General features: G+C 37.9%; 1 protein-coding gene across 9 annotated transcripts in view; it reads right to left on the bottom strand.

The window, feature by feature from the left end:
- The window catches only part of CEP128 (centrosomal protein 128), a 343,545-nt gene that overhangs the window by 232,495 nt on the left and 90,801 nt on the right, over nt 1-20,249 (bottom strand). For all 9 annotated transcript variants that reach the window (XM_074327098.1, XM_074327091.1, XM_074327093.1 and 6 more), the window contains 2 exons: nt 14,355-14,705; nt 6,382-7,032 (listed from right to left, as the gene is read on the bottom strand). In XM_074327098.1, coding sequence (XP_074183199.1) covers nt 6,382-7,032; nt 14,355-14,705 — 1,002 coding nt within the window. The remainder of the gene's footprint in view (nt 1-6,381; nt 7,033-14,354; nt 14,706-20,249) is intronic.

The following is a 20,249-nucleotide window of genomic DNA, read 5'->3' as shown; positions in this document are numbered from 1 at the left end:
ATAACAGACAAACAGTAAAAGAGAGGCAAAAATCAATTTCTACAATAATTAATGAGAAATGCTTAATAAAAGTGGAGGTGAAGTGTTGCGGAAAGCCAAAGAAGGGACATGAACTCTGGGAGGGGAGGGAGTTACTGGATTAGTGCCCCAAAAGGGAAGTACTATGAGATGTTATCAGCTGATCAGTTTATTAATCTATAAGAGGATCTTAACAAAATTCCTTTCAACCTACCTCCTGGTTTTTGTGAAAGAATTGCATACTGTTTGTGCAATGTAATTATGGATACCAATCTGATGGGACTAAAAGATTATTAATTGTAGCAGCCACAAAACTACAAATCACTTGATATGAAAAAGAGTTTACCGGTGATTATTTCAGCACCAACAGGGCAATCGTTTTTGATCTTTAATCGGAATATAATCAGAATCAGCTTTTAGAAAGTTAGGAACAACCAGTTCTGTGTATGAGATTTAATAAAGATTTGCCAGTATGTAAACTTGAAGACTTTTAAAATAACAATACAAACACTATACATCAGGAACTCCTCTAAGACCTTTTTGTATAGTCTTTCCTCATTTCATCTTCACAAAAGCCTGACCAGGGAGGTACTACGATTGCCTCCTTTTCTGAAACTGAAGCACAGGGACACAGGTATCTTACCCAACGGTACACAGTAAATGCAGAGCCAGGATTTGAACCCAGGAATTCTCTCCAATGCCCACGCTTTCAGCTACTCTGCCACACCACTGATTTTCAAAAGGTATGTATACCATAAGGTTTTAAAAACCAGCTGTGTACACCCTGCAATGTTAACAGGTCACACCTACCAGCTACTAACAGCCTATAAGCAACTACAAATAATCTATTTAAAATACATGTTTTAATGCCTAAAATACATCCGTGTCTTTTCTTTCTATAAGTTTATTATATGTGTTTAATCAGGTATGTAGAACATAATCATTGGAAGCAATTTCATGAAAGAAAGAAGTTTTGTGAGGTTTAGGCAAAATCTATATTTTATTCACCCCATAAAATTCACCTAAGACTTGATGCCACTTGGACTTAACAAAGGAATTGATTTTTTAATGAGGAATCCCGTATTCAAAACCCAAAAATAAATTTACAAAATAAAGTCTCCCATCAGGAAAACTGTTCAGCTATTCTTTTAAGCTATAGGAGAATGCCCTGGCCTTTCTTTCAGTCATAAAAAGCTCAGGTACAGAAGGTTCCCCGGAAGCCAGCGGTGCACTGGAGCCTGTTCACAGAGACTCTCAGGAACCAGCTGTCCTCTTCGTCCCAAGTCTGTCCCTCCCTAGTGATGTCTCCTTTGATAACCGGAAACCAGCCAAATGGAGGTATTTACACCACCAAACTTGGAAAGTACTACAAATAAGGGCCCCCCACCCCCAATCCCAGATAGCCTATTTGAAAACATTCACCAGCACACCAGGGCCTAAATTTAACTAAGAACTTCTTCTCGTTGTGGTTTTATTATTACACTTACATTTCATTGTAGTGTTTACAAAGTGATGCTGCAGTCACAAAAACTCTGTGATAAATACACAAGGATTCCCATTTTATTGATTAGGTGCAAAAAAGGTTAAGTAACTTGACCAAGATTATATGGCCGGCAAGTGGCAAAAGTATGGCACTCCAATCCATGGTCTTTGATGCCAATAAAAGGCTCTACAAAACAATTTCTGGTGAAATCATAATGAGGTGATAACCCAATAGCCTTCAAATATTCATAGCAGCTAGAGTACTTCATTAAAATATTTTGCACTTAAATTTAACAATAGGCGTGAGAAGGGTAGTTCTAAATGGAGAAAAACTATAACTTTGTGCAGTGAAAAAATATATATCAGCACTTTAATTAGACTCAGAAAAAGTAATAAATTAAGGTAAAGCTGAAACACAATGAAATGTAACATTTAAAGAGCTACTTGTCCAAAGCTCTTTTGTATATAATTCAGTATATTAAATCTTCTGTGATGTCCATTGTTATCAACTGCTTTTAATTAATATAAATAAGTAAAAAGTATAGGTTTACATTAATGAAATAGCATGAGATGAAGATTGTTCCTTATGGGTAACTTATTCAGCTTAAAAGGAAAGTGCTAGGCTCTCACAATCTCCACTCAGCTTTTAAACTCTTGTGTTGCTTTTGTATCATATTAAAGAATAAAACTGAAAGCAACAAAAGAACAAAACAAAGAAACAAAAACTCATAAACACAGACAATAGTTTAGTGGTTACCAGCGGGTAAGGGGAGGGGGGGGTAGGGTGGTAGATGAGGGTAAAGGGGATCAAATATATGGTGACAGAAGGAGAACTGACTCTGGGTGGTGAACACACAAGGTGATATATAGATGATGTATTACAGAAGTGTACACTTGAAAACTATGTAACTTTACTAACCATTGTCACCCCAATAAACTTTAATTTAAAAAAAATAAAAAAGAGTGGCTGCAACACCCCTCCTAAATTTCAGTCTTCCAAATTAAAAAAAAAAAGTCTAAAGGTTTCAGAAGATCTACAGAAAACTTCGAAATTATACATTCTTTACATACAGGAAATTTCTTAAAGCTTATCATCTCACTATACATGAATACAAAGTAATTCCTGAAGAAATCAATTTTCCCCTATTACAGGGGGAAATCCAAACCAGAAAGATCACAGAGCAAATCAGGAGCAAATCCTCTGACTTCCAGCTTTCTAAACATTTCAACCCAACATCCACTGAATATCTTCTCTATGTCTCGATCATTTTTAGATCGAGGACACAAAATAAGGGGACACAAAAATGGCTAAGACCTGATGTCTGCCCCTCTGGAGTCTTACACAACAAACCATAAAATAAGGCAGCCTACATGTTCTGTACTAGAGGTATCAACAAAGAGCTATGGAAACACAGAAGATGGAGAGATGTATCCCCATCTCAGCTGAGGTATGTCCCAACTTCAGAGAATCCATAAAAGAAGTGAAAAATTAATTGGACTTTTATGTGGACACCTCAAAGGGAACCATACCAAGGAGGGCTGGATAGAGTTGAGACTTTGTTCCAGAGACAGTAAATAATCAATGAAGGTTTTCTGAGCAGAAAATGACACACACAGATCTATGCTTTGGGAAAGGAAATTGGGTAGTATCTGAAGGTTGAAAAGGAGGAGTTGGCAGTAGGAAGAGGAACTAAGGGGGAAGTAAGGAGGCTACTTAGAGCCATGTCCTGGTAGTTCCAATTAGCAGCCCATATCCAGTTCTCTCCCACAACACCTGATATATTATCGTTCATATGCCAATGCCTCCAGGAGCAAACACAATTTCTGTCAAGCCGGCTGTACGTCGTGACTTCATCTCGCACTCAAGACAGCACATCACAATGTCAGAATGATGTTCGTACTGAGATGATCTTGAATCTGTGCTAACTGATTAAATTATCGCTAACTCCTGCTGACATGTGTGTTTATCCACAGCCTAAATAACAGTGATGAGAACCGGGAGTAGATTGGCAATTGTGAGAAAGAAAGGAGGGTGTAGTTTCAACAACACTCGAAAAAAAACTGCAAGCTCCTTGAAAGAACCATTTGTCAAGCCATAGCCTAACCAATCATTACATGTTTGTCCTCATGCAAAAACCCTGCCTTCCTCTGAGATTTGCACCATGTCTCCTCAACTCTCCTGCCTGACCACTCATCCTCTTCATTGAGGGTTTTGGCATGTGATCAATTAATGCCTTCTCAATAGCATCATAAATATCCAAATATCTATCCAACAAACTAATATCAAAGTTATTTAACCCATTCAATTCCAACCACCTTCACACACATTCCACAACCACAACCAATTGCGTTACCACATCTTGGACCTTAACTCTAAAAATCTGAGCTCCAATCCAAGGAATCACGTCCAAATAAGCACCCTGTGATCATAGATTCTTACCCCTCCACTCTCTCATTCCTTTCCCCACAATACTACTTCTTCAGTGTTTGCTGTATCAATGCATTACGTGCTTCCACACTAGTCTCACTCTGTTTCCACTCTGTTTCCATAATCTGTTTCTCTGCAGTTTATGTCTTAATCACTCATGAATTACTTCCTGTATTGCTCTACTCCACGTCAGAGGGAGGAAAGAGACTATCAGCCAAGAGTCACATCAATAACCCCAGACTATCTCTATCAACTTACCCAGCCTTACTGATTTCTTCCAAAACCCTCAGAGAAGATATGCCCTGCCTCCTGTTGACTGCCATCTGCTCTGTTTTGGGTCCAACCCCCTCACATCTCATGGACCTCCTCCGCCAATCTCTGACAAACGGAGCAAACACTCTCTTGGTGCTTTTAGTCTGTCTGCCACATTTGGCACTCTTGACTATACCTTTCTTAAAATGTCCTACCTGGGTTTCCAAGATGCCATTCTTTTCTGGTTCTTCTCCTGTCACTCATACGGTCCTTTATTCTTATTTGCTAAATCTCTTTCTCAATTCTTCCCTTAAACATTAGTGTTCTAGAGTTTCATCCACTTCTTTCTCCATGTAAGAGCTCATCCAAATTCCATTTCAACTACCACCAATGTGTTGGGTACTGGCTGCAAATATTAAACTTTAATCTCAATTTCTTCCCGAACATCTAACTCGACATGTACTAAACTCTTCTACCTAGACTTTCATGATTAGGTTTAAGGTCCCTTCACATAACTAAACATGCTAAAAAACTGGATTTGGCACGGTTCTCTCCAAATCTGCTGTTCTGTATTATCTATCTTGACAAATAGCCTATCACCCACCTAGTCACCCAAGTCAATACCTAGTCAGCCTTGATTATAAACTTTCTTTAGTCTAGCAGTACAGTTAAGAACATAGGTGCTTACTTGTCTACCTGGGTTCAAATCCCGTCTCTACAACTCTCCAGCTATAAAAACTTGGGCAAGTTATTTAATTGCCCATGTCTCAACTGCCTCATCAGAGAGAAAATAATACCATACAATTTGCTGGGATAATGTTAGTGTTAAGTTATTAACATATATAAAGGTTTTATACTAAAGACTGGCACAAATTAAGGGCTAAAAAATGTTTTCTATTATTTTTATTGTTACAGCTAATCAATCAACATATGATCTATATTTTATTTTCTTTAAGATAGCTCTTCTCTGTATCTCTGATTCTACTTTTTTTTGTATCCTCATCAACACTGAAAGACTGCTAAGCCATATTTAATCAATATTAAGACTTTTTCCCCCCATTTTGTCATTTCTATCTTGGGATGTTGTCTTATACTTAATAGCAGGTCATGTTTTCATATGCAGTATTTTTCTTCTTAGTAGCACAGAATAATGCATCTTTCAACTGATGGTATCTGGTTCAATGAACTATAGTAAAGGCCTCTTACCTATTTTTCCAGCCTCCATTCTGCTTCTCCTACCCCAATTAATGACCCCAAATCCGCTACTGCCTGTAGGCTATATAGGACTGGGGAAGAATCCATAAAGCAGCTGAAAGCATTCTACAAATGTTAGCTATTTCAATGTAATTTCATCTTCCATCATAAGTATTTTTGGGGGTAGTTGTATTTCAAGGAATTTTGAAAAATTATAATTAACCTTTGAAGATTTATCTATTTATTGACCTACTCAACAGATATTTAAAATGGTCTAGGCACCGGGGCTATAGCTGTAGAAATAGATTCAAATCCTAGTCCTCCTGGCGTGTTCATTCTAATAAAGGGGGATTAAAAAATAATATGGAATCTATATGATGATAACTGCTTTGGAGAGAAAAAGAATGAAGCAGAAAGAAGGGATAGATGTATCATACCCTTGACAATCATGTTATGAAATGATTCCCCTGCATAGTGATAATGCTAATACGATTAGACCTTAGAAACATTTCCCCAAATTCAAGATCTCCATTATGCATTTACCCAGGCAACTCTGATTTGGAAAAGAAAGGGTAAATCTCAAAAGCCTTGGATTTACACAGCCTATAAGCTGATCCGCTTTAGTTACCATACTAATAAGGGCCGTGGTTATAGCTTCCATGGCCTTGACAAGTCTTTGCCGTTTATATTTTAGGAGGTCATAAATGTGGAATGAGAGCACGTTTCAGGTCCACAACTTACTGCCACCTCTGCCTTTCCTGAACTCCCCAAATAGCTAAAGGTTCTTTTTAAAAGGCTTCGGTGCTCAGAAATAGGTACTCCCAGGTGGCTGCTATAACTCATTTCAACCTGGCCGAACAAGCACGAATAAGCCTCTTTATTGTTAGTTTTATCTTCCCTTCAGAGCTTGGGAATACAGAATGATCTCTAAAAGTTTACGCTTTATTAACTTCATGAGCCACCAGAAAAATTCCTTCAGTATCATCAGGGTAATTCAGCATCGGTACCTTCAGTGTCCTAATATGATTCTCTGCCTCATTCTTTTCTTTCTTGAAGTGCTTCATCAGCTCCTGGATATTCTGTTCATGTTTGGTTTTCACACTTTGCAATGATGAGGTGAGATCTTCCAGCTCCCTCTGGTGAACATCTCGTTCCAGCTTTAACTGTGTAATGATTGTGGCCGTCTCTTCATCTCTGGATTCGGCCTGTGTCTTGAGGTCAGAAAGGTTCTTGAGCAGCTCTTTCCTGGCTTTCTGTTCCTCGGCCAATTTATTCGCCAGATCTGCCCGGATGGCACTCAAGTCCTTGATGGCCTCTTGCATCTCGAGAAGTTGAGCTTTGTCCTTGGCCTGGCTCTTCCTCAGCTCTGCCACTTCTTCCTCCAGGTGACCTTTCTCAAGTTTCATCTGGCTTTGAATCTTATTCTGCTTTTTCAATTCACTTTGTAGGCTATGGATGGTGGCCAGCGAATCCTTGACTTCTAGTTCAAGGTCAGCTTGATGAGCCTGAACATCACTTAGTTTCTGCTCCTTGCAGTGAAGTTCCTCCTCTTGAAGCGCACGCTTCGTTATGACATCATTCAATTCCTTCCGAAGATTCTCGATTTGTTGCAATGCTGCATAAAGTTGGCTTTTCAAGTCATCCTTTTCTTTGAGAATCTATCAAGTGAAGAATATAAAACAAAGAAACAAAAAAAATTACTATCAAATTCACCATGGACACTGCCCGAAAACAAAATAACATTTCATTCACAAGAAGAGTAATTCATCAAATACTTTGCATTTTTTCCATTTTTTAAAGAAAAATATTTTAGTCTAGAAAGAGGAAGGAAAATACAATTACCCTGAAGTACCACATTGAAATATATGCTTCAGATTTTCATCACCAAAATATATCAATCCTTGATCATAAACAATTATTTAAATGTAAGATAAAATTGAGCAAAAGAAAGGGAAAAGAAAAAGACTATTATAATTTACAAAAGGTTGAAATAATATAATTAAAATAAGAAAGATTTCATTTCAATGCCACACTTTTAAAATGGAGACCTCAAGGTACAGATATGGAAGGTAATATAAGGAAGCATGCAGATACAATCTAAAAAAGGTTATGATACAATCAACCTTTATTAGTAAAATAATGTCAGTAGTGACAAGAAATATACCGGTATGTAACTAAGAGTCTTGAAGCCCCACAATGGTAGAGATGAGATTAATTTAAAATTAGAAGAGGTCTGGAAGGGACTCAAGAGAAAGGTCAAGGGACCAGATGGGCATCATCCTCTGCCAGCCTCTTTAGGGGGTTAGGGGTTTACACCCAGGGATGGAAGCCAAGGACTAGTCCTCCAATCCTCACCACCATCAATCCAAATGAGAAATTGAGCTGCTAAAAATGTTGAAAATAGCACCCCACACAACCCTGGAACCAAGGACAATCTCTGTACCTGGTTACTGATGCCCCTCATGATTCAAATCCAGAAAAAAAATTAAAATTCATATTTCAGAATTTGAAATAATGAGTTAAAATGCAAATACTTGTGAGGCATTTTTACACTTTACGTTTTAATATTTCAGTGTGAAACAATTCATCATAACGTAATGAGTCAATCACTCAAAAAGTTTCTTCAAATTTCTCTCAGTTCAAACAGGGAGAAACAGCATGATGCTAACATGAGAAATAATAAGGGTGATTAAGCAGTTGAGCTATGACGAGAGAGAACTCAATTTGATTCTCAGTTCAATCATAAGCAGTTCTATGGCCTTAAGAAAATTATTTATCTTTATAAAGATAATAATAATAGCTACATCACAGGGTGGTGAAGACTAGTGGGAAAGGGGAAACAAAAAGTGGGGATGGGATTTAAGTTCAAGGAGAAACCGGGATCTCACAGAGGTATTAATGCATGAGAGTGATCAAAACTGTGAAGAGAGGGGATAACTGATAAATCAATGTCCCTAGATTGAAAAGATTCTGGAACACAGATAAATGAGTTCACTTTGGAAAGACTATGCAGGAAAAATGGCTAGAAATATAGATATGCCTAAGGGTAGATGTATTATTTTTCTATTGCAGTGTAACAAATTCCAACAAACTTAATGGCTGAAAACAATACCCATTTATTATCTCACTGTTTCCACAGGTCATAATTCCAGGCAAAGTATTCTGCTTCAGGTCTCCAGAGGCTAAAATCAAAGGGGCAGCTGACTTGGGCTGTTACCTGGAGGCTTTGGGAAAGAATTCACTTCCAAGTTCACTCATGTTATTGGCAAAATTTAGTTCTGTGAACTTAGGGCTTGGGTCCCTGTTTCCTTGTTAGCTTTGGCGTAGTTCTGAGCTTCTAAAGCCACCCGCACTCTGTGGCTCATGGACTCCTCTGTCTCTGAAGCCACCAACACCACAACGAATCTTTCCCAGGCTTTGAATGCGTCTCACTTCCCCTTCTCCCAACAGCCAGAAAAATCTATCTGCTTTTAAGGGCTCCTGTGATTAGCTTAGACCCATCTAGATAATCTCCTTATCTTAAGGTCAACTGGGACATAACATAACATCATCATAGGAAAGATATTTCATCATATTCACAGGTTCCAGGAATTAGAGTGAGTCATCTTTGAGAAGTCACTCTACTTACCACACTGGAGAAGACAAAAACTGGTAGAATCAAGTTGTGGCTGTAAGAATAATGTGGACGGGGCCTGAGAATAAGGGAAGGAGGCTTAAATATAGTCACTAATTTTTAAAACAGATAACATAGCTCCCTGGCCATGAGTTAAGAGACTTCCATGCAGCTCTGAAGATAAAAATCGTATTTTCAGGATAAAGCTCTAGGAGATAAAATGTCTTTGATTTAAAATACTATAATGTCTTCCTAAAGTTGGTTTGAACAGCAAGGCTATTTATTTTTCTCACATAACAGAAAGACCAAAGACTGGGTCATTCAAGAACAGTCCTTCAAAAGCTCAGGCTGAGCTACTACACAATTCTCCAGGTTTTGCCACCCCACCCCCGCTTCAGTGTTTCAAGGATCACATCAATTCATGACAAAGGTGACAGTCACAGACCATGTTGGTCAAGTTTACACTTTCTTTGACAATATAGATACAAAAAAAGCTAAGTTCTGTTCATTTGCTTTTGGTTAATTGCTTGGCTAGTAGCCACAGCCCAAGATTTTGTCTAGATACTATCTCTGAGTCTGAAAATGTCAGTGTCTTAGACATGCTTTTATCCTGAAGGAACTCAAAACAATGGACTTCCCTCTGTCCTGGCAGGAATGCTTATGTAGAAGTACTTGAAGAGGGCCTGAGAAATCAAGCTTGCTTTTTTAACCTCATATTTTTTTCTGCTAAGTTCCCTACTTCCCTCTCTTGCTTGGACTGACTTCAACGTGGATACATAATTTGACTTTCCGAAACCTAAAAGACTCTAAATTATCAGACTCAGTTCATATGGATTACAGATTGCAGATTTTCAGTCTCCCTACACCAAAAAATCTTGCTCTCTGCTTTTAGGCTGACTTCAACCCACGACTTGTCTTTCTCTTGCAGGACCTTTGCCATAACTACACAACATGCTCCAACATCCTAAAGCTTTTCTATTGGTCACTTACTATCTGAGGCACAGCATCAATGCTCCAAGGTACATACGAAATCTGATGTTTTAACCAACTACTTCCAATAGCGTACTGAGGTTTGCCAACTTTCCCTCAGGATCCTCCCTGTCCCCACACCACTCCTCCATTTAGTCAATCCTACCTTTAGGGTCTTTTACTAAAAGCTCCTCACTCCTAGAATTGATGTTTCACATCAGCTTGAGTTTCTTCTGCTGAGAGTTAAGACAAAAGTTCAATTCAAGTTGATGTAAACTACTGGGTAATTGATTATCATTCCAGGCAGCACTGCTCCAGACACACTACGTCTCAGCTCTAGACGTACCTCTCTGCATTTCTCTCAGCTACACCCTCCTCTGTATGAGGCTTCATTCTCAGGACCGTAGCAAGACACCACCACCCATTCCAGGCAAGCACAGCCAAATACAACAGTAGCCAGAGAAGGAGAAAAGCTCTCTTCTTGTGTATCTTTTGTAAGAGTGAGGACATGTTTGCCAGACACTCCCCCACAGACTTCATAGCTCATTCTCCACTGATCAGTAACTGGTCTACAATAATTTTTAAATGGAATGGAATGGGCTGAGGGAGGTAACCAAGACTACTATAGGAGCCAACTGACATTTCTTTGTAAGTTTTGCTGGCACTATTCAGGAGCAGGAATGGAAAAAAGTGGAGAGTTGGATTGATTTGAGATTGAAGATACCAAAGTGTGTGAGGTAGAGGGAGACATTGAAGATGCCAGTGAGCATGTCATCAGAGGAGCTTTTCAGGAAGCCCAGTCTGACTAGAAAATACTGAGTCCGGGATGTGGCTGGACAACCAGAGGTATGTGGGAAGCTCAAAATCAGATGGTAATAGTAAAAAAAGGAAAAGGGAATACAAGAAATCTGTAATCTCAGAGACTGGAATTTTGGAACGAAAGACTTAAACATCGAGAAATTAGAGATGGTAGCAAATTTTAGATACAGACCTTAGCTGCTAGGTGGTTTGAGTGTCACTGTAAAATAGGAAATTAGTGAAGTATAAGGATACAGAGTTCAACAGATTGCTGACTTGAACTTCCAGGTCAACATAGATGATGGCAAGAAATGTATGTCACGAAACAGGTTGAGGGGAAATCCAGGTGCGAAAATCCTTGAGAAACGTGGAGGCATATGGAAAAATAAGTAGTAGTCAGGAACAAAGGGAAGAGAATGTTCTAACCCAGCAATCCCAGCTTCCAAAGAGCTGTAAGGGAAGACTATGGAAGAAGGATTGAAATGGCTGAGTGGCGCCAGAAGGACGGACAGTCTAAAACCATGACAGATACAGGAACAGGAACCAACCCTCGAAGGCCTGACCACAAAGTACACACAGCTTTTTTTTTGAATTAACTAAAAGATGGACAAGGACATTTTAAAAGAAAAAAAGTTATGTTTCTGCATGTGAGGGAACACGCAGACAGATTGCTGGATGATACTAATATATAAGTGATCTAGCTTTTCTTAAATTATATCAGACAGGACTGCATACATATTAAAAAAGTATGCATTTTATCATTGGTCCTTCTTATTTTTACCGTTTAAAATTCAGATTTTAAAAGACAGTATATATTACATATAGTTCTTTCTTTCCTGCACGTGAAGGAAAAGATTACAACTTAAGATTCTTGAAGTCAAAGACTATCAAGCAAAAAGCTCAATACATGGGCAAGCCAAGTGTTCTACCAATTCAGAAAACATGCATGCACACATACACACGCACACACAAAAACCTAAGCGGAATTCCCTTTATCCATGTTAAAAAGGAATATGAATTTAAAAAGTCAGAAAAGTGCACACTATAAACAGAATCCAAGTTTTTTTCCTTTACCATTTTCAAAGCATATACAAAAACCAATGACTTCAAAGAGCACTTTAAAAGAAAAACAAAGGTTTAATTCTTTTTTAGGGGAGACTAATATTCCATTGTATGTTGTATGCCTGAAACTAATACAATGCTATATGTCAACTATAATTTCAAAATAAGTTATTAAAAATAAAGACAAAAACATCACAATTTAGGAATAGAGGATGTGTATCTATAGAATTTTAGGTCTTCCAATATATGTTCTTCTACATATCCCTAGAGAACATCATCATTCCCTGATGTAAACGTCTATGCTACTGACTTTTAAGGAAAGCATACAAGCTCATCTTTCTGGGTTTTTCTACAATGATATGTCATTTGTTTGATATTCCATACCCTTTAGTAATGAAGTAACTTTGTAATACAATACATACCTGATAAATCTTACCAGGGTTTCAAAAATGTAAAAAGCAAAAAAATAATTAATTAATTAATTAATCAGGGCTGTTTTTAAGAGAATAAAAGCCTTTAGCCTTCCAATGTAATTTTAACTGGCAAATCTTAAAGCAGAAAATAAATTATTCTGAAAAATGAAAGTAGGCACAGATCTACTTTTAAAATGCAAAGATTATATCTTTTGATCATATAAAATGGCCCCACAAGGCCATTTATTAAACAATTAATTTATTCTTTACACCATAATGTGTTTTATTTGTAAACTAGTATCATTTTTATTTTAATATACACTTCCAAGTATACCCTGGAGTCACTTTTGAAAATAATTAGTCCTAAAAAAACAAACAAAAAAGGAGTAGGCTGTATTACTTATGCCGTAAGGTGGCTGTGGGATTTTTTAAGAATTAACTACTCATTAGAGGTATTATTCAGCAAAATGTAAAAAAGGAAAAACTTTTTACCGAAATTATTTACAATATATTTCCACGTCACAAATTTACTGGACACTTGAATTTGCAGTGAAACGTCTGTTACCCTTTCTTCCTTGATTAACCATTGCTCTAACTGCGACATGCTGCATTAATTTTTAAGGCTTTTAAAGTGGAAATTACAATGCCTGCTGTGATAATTGTGATACTACCCTAACTCTGGCAATCACTTTAAAACTACTTCTTTGCTATCATTAGCAATGCTAAATGATAAAAATAATTATGTCAGGAGTATTCTGGGAAATGATTGTTTAATAATTTTTAATATTCTGAAAGTTCGATCTAGAAACTCTCAGTACCATGGATTAGGATTCTGTCTGATGACATGGACCCTTCAAAATTTCCTCTAATTAAGTAGAATTCCCCAGATGGTTCTCAATCAATCAATTCCCCCAACCACTCCTCTCTAGCTATCTCCTTTATGGGGAGGCTCATTGAAACAGTTCCCAGACCAGGCTGACAACAGAATAATCAAGGTAAAGCAATTTCCTGGGATCAAATCAGTTCAGATTCAAGTCTAAAAGCTTCAGAGCTGCTTTACCTCAGGGCAACCAGTCACCCAGTATAAGTCAGATGGGTTACACTGAAAAGCATTCCACAGTGAATGCAAAGTGACCACTTTCTCCATATTCTGTATGTCCGAGAAACTCAGACGTAAAAGGTAAAGCATCTTTTCCATGACAGCTCATCTGAAATACACATCTGTCACTCTTACGAACTGACAATTGACTATATAAATATAATTGCCCTACATTTTGTTTTCTTTTGAAAGAAAGCCAACTTATCCAAATGATTATTCTCCTGGAATGTTCAGAGTTCTTGACAAGTGACAAATGACAAAGCAGAAATGATAAACCAAGACTAAACATGGATAAAATCAATCATGACTTTCCTTCCTATTATCTTATAACATCTGGGTTTAATTCAACCCAAAGATATAGCTGAGAATCAACATAGGAGCATAAAATCCATTTAAAGTAACTGATTATACAAGAGAACAGATGATGCGCAGTGCATACACAGATCAGTGAAACACTTTTTGTTGCTGCTATCAAAAGGACACAAAAGCAGCGTCTTAAAGAGGCCTGTGATCTGATAATACTGCTCAGTCAGTGAGATTATCAATGTCACTCATTTAAATAAACCCATAATTATAGTGGCTGCCAGAAGATGTAGAGGACTGGACTACTGCATTTTTAAATGCTTCTTTCTAACATCTACTTCAGTTGAAAATACAAATAAATGAAATTCTAAAATACATGCCTTGGGTGAAACATCATGTGATGTTAAGGAAGATTTAGTGATTTTCTTCGACTTGAATTAATTTCAACTTAGGGAACTGAAAACTAAACTGAGGGGGCAGTTAGATCTATTTTAAGGGCCAACTCTGAAAAGCCATGGAATGCTGAACTATTAAAAAGGTTTTAAAAGATTTTTAAAACTAAATTACTTTTACCTTGAAATAGCCAAAATACAAACACTCTTCTATCAAGGACATCTTGGTGGATTACATGCACCGCGTAGCACTCAAGTGCGTATTCAAAGGACGAGTAAAGGAATGGCTGGTCACAGCAGAAATCATTCCTTAGGAACTGGGCTGCTATACCTGATTATTCTTGTCCGTCAGCTCATCAAGCGTTTCAGATTGCTTCTCCAATGCTCGCTCTAACTTCTTGTGCTTAAGCTTCCATTGCCTAATGGACTCCTGAGCTTTCAGTTTCAGCTCTTCTCTCCTCTTCTCTGCCTCCTGCCTCAGGGCCTCCGACTGCTGGAACTCGAGGAGGTACTGCTCAGCCTGTTTGGTTGCGTCCTCTGCGTGGTGAGTCAGCTCTGAGATCTGGAGATCGGCACGCTTCTGCTTGGCCTCACATGTCTCAAAGTGATTCTGAATCTCCTTAAGTTGATCCAACATCTGTAGTTGCTGCTTTTCCCTGTTCTCCAATTCACGCAATAAATTCTAGGGATAAAGCATGTGTGATATTAGGAACATATTCTTGTCAAAATTGGATACATAACGTATCAAACAAGAATCTCTAATGTCGCTGAAATGGGAATTGTCTGTATTAAATTTCATTAGCAACCAATCTAGAAAATATGAGTCATTTTCTGTGTATTTTATAATCATAGTACTTGGGAATAATTTTTGATAGAAATATTTTCTCTTTTTTTAGATTACTTCATTACCGAAAAAGGAAAAACACGTATTTTCCAATTGACCATCACTAAAATGCATAGAACGTCTTATTGATGAGAAAAACAATGCACACTACTTTAGTAAGAATTTAGTTTTGTCCAACTGAAGAATGTCAATGTTTCAAAATTTGACAATTATCCTAGCAATCATATGTAACGTTCCACTTTCTGACAGCATCTAAAATTTTGTTATAGTAAAATAAAATCAGCATTGATGGTAGAAACAGTATAAATAATACTGTATTTCAAAGTTCATTCAAAAGGCTCTCAATAAAGAGTGTATAGATAATGTCCAGCAAAATCAACATAATGTTATAAGGAACAATTCTCAAGCTTAGATCACTGTAGAAAATTTTTTAAATAAACTTATTAAATTTACTTGAAATACTTATCAATCCAGAAAAGAACCTGAACTATTAAAACCTAACTACCCTAAAACAGTTGGTCAATAATACATTTGGAAGTTACACTAAATCATCATGATTCATACACATTTCTAATTTGAGTAGAATGTGTAAAGATCTATTTTTAACTTCAAAAGTGAAAGGACACTGCTTTTATATGATATTTTATACAAATAAATAATTCTGTAATCATTAACATTAAGCCACTGTTATAAAGCTTTGGAAGAGAGTGACAAATTCAGAAATAAGTGCTTATAATGTATCCCTTAAGCTGTCCCTCCTGAGCCTCAGTTTCCAAATACCTGGGGTAACCAAGTTAACAAGAAAAGGTGTCATGTGTCCAAATCAGACTGGGTTCAAGAGGCTGCGAGCTGGACAAACAATAAGTATTATCTACAAGGTATGATAAAAAAAAATATGATGAATGCGTAAGTAAAAAAGAAATTATTACAGTAAAAGACACATTGCAATTAATCCCCCTCAAAATACTCTCCATCACTTCAAACACTCTTATACCATCATTCTTGCCACTTTCTGAAGCAGTTCTGGAAGTCCTCTTTGGTGAGTGTCTTTAGTTGCGCTGTCATGGCTGCCTCGATGTCCTGAATCGATTCAAAACGTTTTCCTTTCATGGTCATTTTGACTTTGGAGAAGAGTCAGAAGTCACACAGCAACAGACCCAGTGAATAAGGTGAATGACAACACACCATAATGTTTTTATTTGACAGAAACTGCCCTACCAGAAGCAATGTGTGACATGGAGCCTTTCCGTTATGATCACAAAATACAGTGAATGTGGCTGCCAAGTGCCATCCAATGGAAAGGCAGGGATATTCAATATAGGAAGCAGAGCATCAAACCTTAGTAACGGTGTGTGACAAGTTTCAACTTGTTTGGTGCAGTCAGTCGGGTCTGAGCTACGGTTGAGAGGTGTGTTTTAAAATGTGCTGTAAATCATCCTTCATCATGACAATGTTCCATGTCACACAACACTTAAGGTACATGGCAATTTCTGTCAAATACAAACATTATAGTGTGTCCTCATCCACCTTATTCACTGGATCTGGATCTGGCGCCGTGCGACTTCTGGCTCTTCCCCAAAGTCAAAACAATTCAGGACATCAAGGCAGCCATGACAGCACAACTAAAGACACTCACGAAAGAGGACTTCCAGAACTGCTTCAGAAAGTGGCAAGAATGATGGGATACGTGTGTTCAAAGCAAGGGGGAGTATTTTGAGGGGGATTAATGGCAATGTGTCTCTTACTGTAATATTATTTTTTTATTTAAACATTCACCATATTGTTTTTATGACATCTTATACATTGTACTAAGGCACCTACAAATAGAGACTGGAAGCATTTACCAACTCCCTCTAGCTCTAAAGGCAGAATGTTCAGTTCCAGATTCCATTATCCCCGAACTACAGTTCAAATAAAGTTAAATATAATTTCTCCCTTGATTAAATTTACGATTTGACATTCTGGCAAAAATAAATAAATAATGCCTCAAAAACAAGCTTCACTTTGAGAGCAACAGGTTTGCATTCACTCAGTGTGCTGAATTCTATGCAGCCTAAAGAGATAAGTCAGTCCCTTATCCACCCAAATAAAACAGTAAACTGAGGACTGTGCACTTGCCTGAATGGAAAATTCTAAAATGAGATCAGAAAGCCTTAGTGATGATGGTTTACCCTTTTGCCCTTATCTGAAAGTTCTACCACTGTGATAGAAATCAATTTTATTAACAAGCAGTATCCAAATGATTTCTACATCAATAGAGGTACTCATTTTTTTTTTACCAACCAACACTTGAGAGAGTAACTATACTTCCTCTGTGTTAGGCACATAGTTTACAAAAATGTTAATAAGATCTGGCTTCAATACCAAAGAAGTTAATAATCTAACTGGGGAGACATTCACGCTAAAAGCTAAATTACAACTTGGATAGTGCTAGGTGCTAAGATGTGATAAACAGTTACCTGAAAGGGTCTATATTCTACAGGGTGGTTAGGGTGGGTCTCTCTCTTAGGAGGTCACATATGAGCTGAGATTTAAATGGAAAGGAGCTAGCAATAATAAAATTACAACTACTACTAAAGCTTATTGGACACTTGAGTTGGGCAAGGAATTGTCTAAATACTTTATGTATGGATTACCTCATTCAATTCCACCATAAAACTAAACTAAGGCACTACTATTATCTCAATTTTAGTGATAAGTAACCAAGGCTTGGAATTTGCCCAAGATCACATACTCAGTGAGGGCACTGAATTCAGACCCAGGTAGTCTGATACCAGAGCCCATGTTGTCAACTCTTTGCTGAGCTTCCAGATTCTCAGATGACCCTAATTCCATGTTTCCTCACTCACCCACTCCCATAGTCCTATCTTAATGTTTTTTCCCAGAACTGCCAATTTTGAAGAGGTAGGTCCCAACCCCCTTCCTCCCACTATCTACTCCCCCCACTTTTCCACCCTCTTCCTCAGGCCTCTGGCTTCATCCACCAATCTGACCAGTTCCCTCACTCCGTTCCTTCTATACATCTGCTCTTCACTGTCAAGATGATCACGCCCTTGATATTCCTTTTTCTGGCTTTAAATCCAGGTTCTTTAACCTAACTTCCTTAATTTTCATTTTAGCCACTCCCCTGCTCACATCTCAAACTCCTTTTTTAAAACTGTTCATATGCTAAACCAGAACAGCAAAACCACGAGATCTTGAGAAACTAAAACACTTCCTATTTCCTACAGCACATCACTGACTCCTCTAAGGAAAATCACCCAGGAGTATCAGTTGATGTGATGACACAATGAGCACCAACGCCTCAGTGCCCAGACATTCCTCTGCACACCTCTACCCAGTCCACACAGCGGGCGTTCCAAAATGTCCTGTCTCTGAGGCCACCATCTTTTCTCTTACTCCTGGTATGTAACACAGCTCCTCCTTGAGAAATATAATTGAAGCTATTAGGCAGGACACCCCCAAAATTTCCTAGCTGTATCACCCTGAAACTTAACAACGGCCAGTCTCTCCTCCTCTCCAGGCTGTGAGGAAAAGGGATCCTCTTCCTTCGACAAATTAGCCTATCTTTGCTATTTCTTTCCACAGCCGGCAAGGGCTTCACTACATCAATTATGCCCCCGTCCCTGTCTTGAACTTGTCTTTCCCAACCGGATTCTTCTTCTCCACTTCTCCAGCATCTTAAAAACTCACAGTCATAATTGTGTGTGGGTGTGTGTTTTTAATAAAACAAACAAGAAAAAAAAAACCTGTATCAATACAACATGATTTTCTAGGCGGCACCCGTACTCTTCTTTCTGTTAAGTCAAACTCCTGCCTGGAAAGAGCAGCCCACACTTGATGCCTCACAATCTTATTTCCCATTCACTTCTCAATTTGCTGAATCTGGTTTCCATTCCTCTCATACAATTAAAATAGTTCTCATCCAGGCCCCCAAAGATTACCGATAGCCAAATACAATGGACTGTTTTAAGTATCTTTCCTAGTTTCCTTGTAGCATGTGTCAATTCCCTCTTCTCATTCTTAGGCGCTCTTCTTCCCCAACTTTTGTAATACCACACTTCATTAGTTCTCCTTTTTCTTTCTGTTCTTTCATAATCACCTTTCCTGGATCTCTTCTACCATTTATCTTTTCAATAGATATAACTATACAGAGTTCTACTATTAAACATTATCCCATCTACAAAATATCTTTGGTAGGTAAGTACGTTGTATGTAGACAGAGATATGAATGATTCCTTATTCAGAAGCCAAGACTGATCTTCTAACTCCAGACCTTTAGCTATCTAATTGTACAATGACTTTGCACACCTGGTAATCCCACAGGCAACAAGAAGAGGCGCAGGATTAATACACACATGCCCAAAGCTTAAGGACAGAAATTCCTTTGTTCTCACATTTAAAAATTGCAGACTTCCACATTAACATATTACACACAGTAATTCACATAGAAGGGTATTTGAAAACATCATGGTATTGATTCGGTATGTGAGCATAAATGAACAGAAATTCTTTTAGGTAGAAACGGGAGGTCAGAGAGCCCTTCCTGCACCTATTATTTCCCAAGTACCTTTAGCTCAAAAGAATCAATATGCCAAAGTGGCATATTTTGGGTGACATGTTCTGATACCCTTCATAGTACATTACCAAATGGCTGATAAAAGCTCCAATTTAGTCTAAAACTTTATACACTTAAATTCCATTTCTTTTCTCTTTGTCCTTCCTTCTTCAGGTGGGGGAAAAATGTTAATGGGTACTTGCATGAGGGTCTCAGGTTTGGTAACAGCTAGAAGGATTCACAGGACTCAGCATATAGTTATTCTTAATGCTGAAACTCTATTAGACTACAATATACAGGGCAAAATCAGCAGAGGGAAAAGGACATGGGGTGAAGTCCAGTGGAAACCAGGTGCAAGCTTCCAGGAGTCACACAGGACATACTCAATTCTTCCAGCAGTGAATTCTGGCAACACTTCTGAAATGTTGTCTACCTAGAAAACTCATTAGGGAGTCAGTACCCAAAGTTTTAATTAGGTCCTAGTCTCTTAGGCACTGTCTGTCCAGTATTTACCAAAATTCCAGATTTCCAGAAGGAAAACAAGTGTTCAATATAAACCATACCATTTGTACAAAAGGTCTAGGCACAGTGAGCTACCCTTACCATTTGGGGAAAACTTCATATCTGTGTAGAAAACTATCATTCAAGTTCCCAGATGTCAGACAAAGCCTTCCTAAGGAAAGCTGTCCTCAGGAGAGCCTTCTTGAACTATGTGAACTCTTTTCTTCCCAGGAGTAAAACAGCCAGAATACACAGAAAGGGAAAGAAGATAATAAGGCCCTAAATGAGTTCTTCATGAAAAACGATTAACTATAAAATGATAC

This window comes from Rhinolophus sinicus, linkage group LG03 (genome assembly GCF_036562045.2).
Source record: "Rhinolophus sinicus isolate RSC01 linkage group LG03, ASM3656204v1, whole genome shotgun sequence".
NCBI classification, from domain to species: Eukaryota; Metazoa; Chordata; class Mammalia; order Chiroptera; family Rhinolophidae; genus Rhinolophus; species Rhinolophus sinicus.
Note: the sequence above shows the minus strand (reverse complement) of the source record. Positions and strands in the feature narration are given on the sequence as shown.